The sequence below is a fragment of the Chenopodium quinoa genome, unplaced genomic scaffold (genome assembly GCF_001683475.1).
Source record: "Chenopodium quinoa cultivar QQ74 unplaced genomic scaffold, ASM168347v1, whole genome shotgun sequence".
Classification (NCBI taxonomy): domain Eukaryota; kingdom Viridiplantae; phylum Streptophyta; class Magnoliopsida; order Caryophyllales; family Amaranthaceae; genus Chenopodium; species Chenopodium quinoa.
Genome location: NW_018745684.1, coordinates 10,575,838 through 10,581,349, shown reverse-complemented (window position 1 = coordinate 10,581,349; position 5,512 = coordinate 10,575,838). Strand labels below are relative to the sequence as shown.

General features: G+C 39.9%; 1 protein-coding gene across 1 annotated transcript; it reads right to left on the bottom strand.

Annotated features, from left to right (window-relative positions):
• Positions 1-793: 793 nt before the first annotated feature.
• On the bottom strand, positions 794-2,530 carry LOC110718160 (checkpoint protein hus1-like). Its single transcript, XM_021896961.1, is given in 2 exon segments — positions 794-1,928; positions 1,931-2,530. Coding segments are annotated over 2 exon segments (888 nt in total). The 5' UTR covers positions 1,998-2,530; the 3' UTR covers positions 794-1,107.
• Positions 2,531-5,512: the final 2,982 nt, after the last annotated feature.

Sequence of the window (5,512 nt, the reverse complement as noted above, 5' to 3'; positions counted from 1 at the left end):
AGTTAGTAGTACCTCACACTGTATTAATCCGCATTAAACATATATGGGACGAACAATTTTTACAAGTCCCTATGGTAGTTAGTACTTAGTAGTCCGCCTCAGCCTTGGAACGAAGAACCAACAACCACATGATGCATGAGTGAGTTCGGACATACGGATGATGGGACAGCCTCCAAGTACTGATAAAAATCTTTCGCATCAAGTGTAGCAGCACTCATCAGCAACTGAAAGTTTCAGATAATGACTTGTTACAATATGCAAATGTGGATACGTTGGAAGCAAGTCCCTGCATGCAAGGGCCAACAAGCAGAATGATACGCAAAGAACAGTAATTTTAGTAGTAAGATTGATGATTGGTTCTGTTCACACTTTCTGAATGCACTTTTTGTCCACATTTAGCCATGAATTTAGAGTTTATAGGACTTATTGTCCATGCTTTTATTCTTTCGAGCTCTTATATGCTTCACAGTTTGTTTTATTGTTTTTAATACATTTTGCGGGCATGCTTTGATCCCTTTTAGCTGATATTGATACAGAATCAAGCTTCGGAACCTGATTTGAAGCCTCTTAAAAATAACACAGGGGAGAAAAAGCATCAAAGCAGTTAACGCTAAGGAATCTCCAACTCTTGCACAATCTTATTCAGTGTTAGTTTGGAATTTTCTTTGCCTTGGTTGAGTAAGAAACAGCATCATTAGATGATGAAGCTTGAACGTATAGTCAGTGATATTCTCATACGAAGAACTATTATGTTCTTGCACCAGAAGTGGTCAATTCTTATTGTCGTACTAAATTTATTTTTCATTTTGTGCTTTTGAGATACACAGTATATGAAGCACTTGCATCATTGGACAGTAGTAATCCATGGGGTCACAAAGAAGGCTATCACACCATCTGATTTTATATAGATTACGTCGTGTTTTCCTAAACATAGTTCTAAATATAAACGAGAATAAACACACACTGAAACAAACATTCCACACTTTGCATATCAAAGTTGCAACATCCAACAATTTGTACTCTTAGGGACTAAAAAACAAATTCCGAATCCAGTAAACTTACAGATGAACCAGAAATGTCAAAACCTGAAAGGGTTATAATATGCACTCAAGAACCAGGATCAAGCACTGGAAGCCTACAATGGAAGCTAATGGACTTATCAGTCTGCCTCGACCCCGGAACGAAGAACTGATAAACAACAGTCAAAGAACCACCCTGAGACCCAACTCCATAGAAAGCACAATCAGGTTTAGCCAAATGACACTGCAAACACTTAACAAAGTGCTTCATACTAACCAACACATTCATCCCACCATCACCATTAATCTGCTCACTATCCTCTCCAATAATCATCAATCTCTTAAATTCTGCCCCTAAATTAACCAAACTGCTTGAAACCTTCAACCCCAATTCCCCATTTTTACCAATCTCAACCCCCATTTCATCACCCAATTGCTTCATCCTCTCAACAAAATTCAGCAAACTATCCAATTCACTAACCCCAACTAGGGTTCTTGGTAGATCTTGAGCATCATCCAGAGCAGTTTGGAGCTCTAAAACATGAGCCCTCGAAAGGGGTTTCGATATTGGAATGTCCTGAATCACAGCAGAAGCATACCCTTTAGTCTCAAATGTCAGAAAAGGCATTGGGTTGGTAGAATTTGGGGGTAATTTCTTGACAAGCTTAATTTGGAGTCGATCAACGGCGGAGGAGATTGCGGCGGCTGATCGGAGGGCGCGGAGGAGGAGAGAGAGATCGAGGGAGAAGGCGATACGATCCTCGCTTTGGCTGGTAATGTGGTAATCAGAGAACAAAGCATCAATCCTGAATTGGGCAATTGATTGAACACCATTATTGGTAAGGAGGTTGTGGAGGAAGAAGGTGTGATCTTTGGTCAGATAAACATGGCAGATTTTCCCCATTTTTCAAAGGCAGGGATGAATCTTCTCTCTAAAAGGGTTACTCCATTTTCTGTCAGGAATGCCTTGAACTTCATTGCAGATTATGGAGGTTTTAGAGAGATAAAGGAGTTTTGGATGCTCACCAGGTGTTTGTGAAAATGTCTAGCTGAAGTGGGAAAAGTTTAACTGTTTAAGTAGAACTGTAGAAGCTTTATGTATTTTTCTTTGAATTTCATATTTAGCGCGGCTATTGGCCTATTGCCCCTTCGAAGCATGCCAAGGCACTGCCCTTTTAGTTCACCTTAGTCTTTGGGTTTATTTGTACTAGAGTGCATCCGTGCTAATGCACATAATATACGTAGTATGTATAGTTAGAAAAAAGAAAATAGTAGAAGTGAAAGTAATAGATTTTTTTTTTTTTTTTTTTTTTGGAGAAAGGAAGTTATTTGGAGGTTATTGAAAAAAAAAAAAAGGAGTGCACAAAAATAGCGGGATTGGAATTTTGGAGGAATTTAGTGAGAAGTTAGAAAAAAACTCTTGTATCCGTGCTAACGCACACAATATACATACGATTATATGTAGTATGTATATTTAAAAAAGAAAAATAGTAAAAGTGGAAGCTGTAGAATTTTTTTTTTTTTTTTTTTTTTGAGAATTGGAAGTTATTTAAAGGTTATTACAAAAAAAAAAAAAAAAAAAAAAAAAAAAAAAAAAAAAGTGCTTAGATTTTGAGAATTGTGGGTTTCAAGTGTTGTGGTTAAAGGTTACAAAACTAACTCTTAAATTATATAAAAGACTTTACAACCCAAAAATAACTACTTTTTGAAAAAACTATTCATTTTTTTTAAAAAATACCACCTAAAAAAAGACCAAAAATAAAAACATAGATTACCCCACTATTTGACACTTTCCGTCAAAAAAATCGTTCAGATCCTTATTTGTGAAAATTATTATCGATTTCCATGCCAAAGTTGTTATTCGTCGTTCCCATTTTACTGGTCGTCGCTCGCTATTTGGACATGAATTTCCTAATTTGCCCCTCGCTTATAAATAGTCACGAGACTCACGGACTACACATGTCACGCTCGTATTTGTCTCTCTAAAATTTTCTCTCTCTAAAATTTGTAATCTCCCTCTAAAATCAGATTTTTCTTAAAAATCAGATTTAGAATTTTTTTTTCAAAATCTGAAAAAAAAATTGTGAAAATCTCAAAAAAAAAAAAAAAAAAAAAACCAAAAACAACAACACTCCAAAGGCCTTGCAATGTCTGACTGGCGGCGGATTAGGGTTACATATGGCGGTCGTGGCGGCGGTGGTGTCGACGGCGAGCAGGTAACGAAGAAACAAAAAAAAAATCTGGAAAGGGGACATCCGCCATGGAACATCCGGAAATTTCAGGCAGATGTCCCGTTTCCAGAATTTTTTTTTTTCGGTTTTTTTTTTCTCGGTTCTTATTTAATTTTTTTTTCATTTCCAGAATTTGTTGTTGTTGTTGTTGTTGTTGTTGTTGTTGTTGTTGTTGTTGTTGTTGTTGTTGTTGTTGTTGTTGTTGTTTATTTAATTTGTTGTTGTTGTTGTAGTTGTAGTTGTTGTTGTTGTTGTTGTTGTTGTTGTTGTTGTTGTGGATGTTGTTGTACTTGTTGTTGTTCTAATTATAATATTATTATAATTGTTATTGTTAGTAGTAACGTTATTATTATAATTAGGCTTTGTAATTAGTATTATTACTAGTGTTGTTATTGTAATTAATTAGTAGTGTTGTTGTTTTATTTGTTTGTGACTTTTTTTATTTATGATTTTTTTTGTTATCTTTTTTTTTTTGTGAGGTTTTTTTTTGTTTGTATAATTTGTTTTTGTTTGTTAATTTTTTTTTGTTGTTTATGTTTTTTTTTGTTTATGATTTTTTGTTTGTTTATCTATTTTTATGTTTTTGCTTGGGAATTTTTTTTTGTTTGTGATTTTGTACGTATTTAATATAGATTGAGGGTTCGGGAGCTCATCACGCAGTATCTAGACGTTTGAACGCGTCAGTTAGGCAGGAGTCAGGCCGTTTAGGAAATACGGTCGAACCGTTTGATCACCAGCAGCAATATGGGTCTGCTGGTAACTGGTCGGGGGAGCATCAACCACAACGCAGCCTCCCCATGTACCTGTCGGGTGGAGTGCCTTCATCTGACGATGAGGACGACAAGCAGGCAAGTCAGGCTTCCCGCGATGAAGAGTATGACCCTCCGGATTATCATACGGTGTATAGGGGTCAGATTGAGAGATTTGTCAATAATAGTCAAACCAGTCAGCCTTCCACCAGCCCAGCAGAGGCATGGGTAGTGCGGAGCCGATGCCAGGAGGTCATGAGGATGGGCCCGTTATCCCTAGTTTTGGGGGGGCACGTGGCTGCGTATATATGGGGTGGGCAGGAGCGTAATGTTTTGCACTGTTTGAGCAGGACACAGTTGTGTTCTGAATTGATCACCTGGCGAGGTCGTCTTGCACAGGAGCATCAGGAGTTGATTGACGGTAGTGGTCTATCTCACTTACCTGGGATCATGTTCAGGCGTTTTGATTGGCCGTTGATTTCAGCTTTTGTTGAGAGATGGCAACCAGATACGAACACGTTCCATATGCCATTTGGGGAGATCACGATCATGTTGCACGATGTGTACCATATTCTAGGGCTTCGTGTAGATGGTGGCATGGTATCCACTACTCCTAGCACGGACACCCTACGGGACGCATGCTCGGTTACCATGGACTTGACTACAGAAGAGCTGAATGAGAAGTGCGGTACGAAGACCATCTAGCAGGGTAGTGGGGTGCTAACAGAGAGGATTGTGGACTCGACCTTGGAGTCGCAAAGGCCTTTTAGTGTCCATTACAGTGCCTACATGTGGTTAGTGCTAGGCGGATGTCCGTTTTTGGACAAGAGTGGTAACCGTACTCATCCGTCCTTCCTCAGCGAGCTTGTTGTGGATACTCTGCCGATCAATGAGTACTGTTAGGGTTCAGCTGTTCTAGCGTATTTGTATCGGCAGTTGGGTACGACATCAAGAAAAGATGTCGATTCTATCGCTGGTTGTTTCACGCTTCTGCAGGCGTGGATCTACGAGTACTTTCCGTGCTTCCGGCCTCAGTAGGTTACCTTGACTAGGGAGCTCAGTATTCCGCGTGCCTCGGCTTGGGATGTGGGACCGGGATGCCCTAACAAGAGCATGGAGCGCCTCCTCGCATTTCGTGCTAGATTGGATCAGCTGACCGACAATGAGGTTAACTGGCTCCTGTACGGAGTTGATCCGGCACGACGTGTTCCACCCACTTTATTTATTGGTTGCATCCAGTATCAAAGTACCATTGAGCCATACATGCCTGATCGAGTCGTTCGACAACTGGGATTTGTGCAGGACATTCCGAGGACCATTATCAGGCCTGAGAAGGCTAAGAGACCGATGAACTTGAAGATGTATCGGGTAGAGTTTCCGACAGAGATGACATCAGTGATGTGGACTCGGTTTGTCCCCGGTTCGTCTTTCAGTGTTGTTCTAGGTGCCCTCACCCGACTCGGCGGTGGAGCTCCTACGGTCGGTCCTGGTTACATGCAGTGGCTCTACCGAT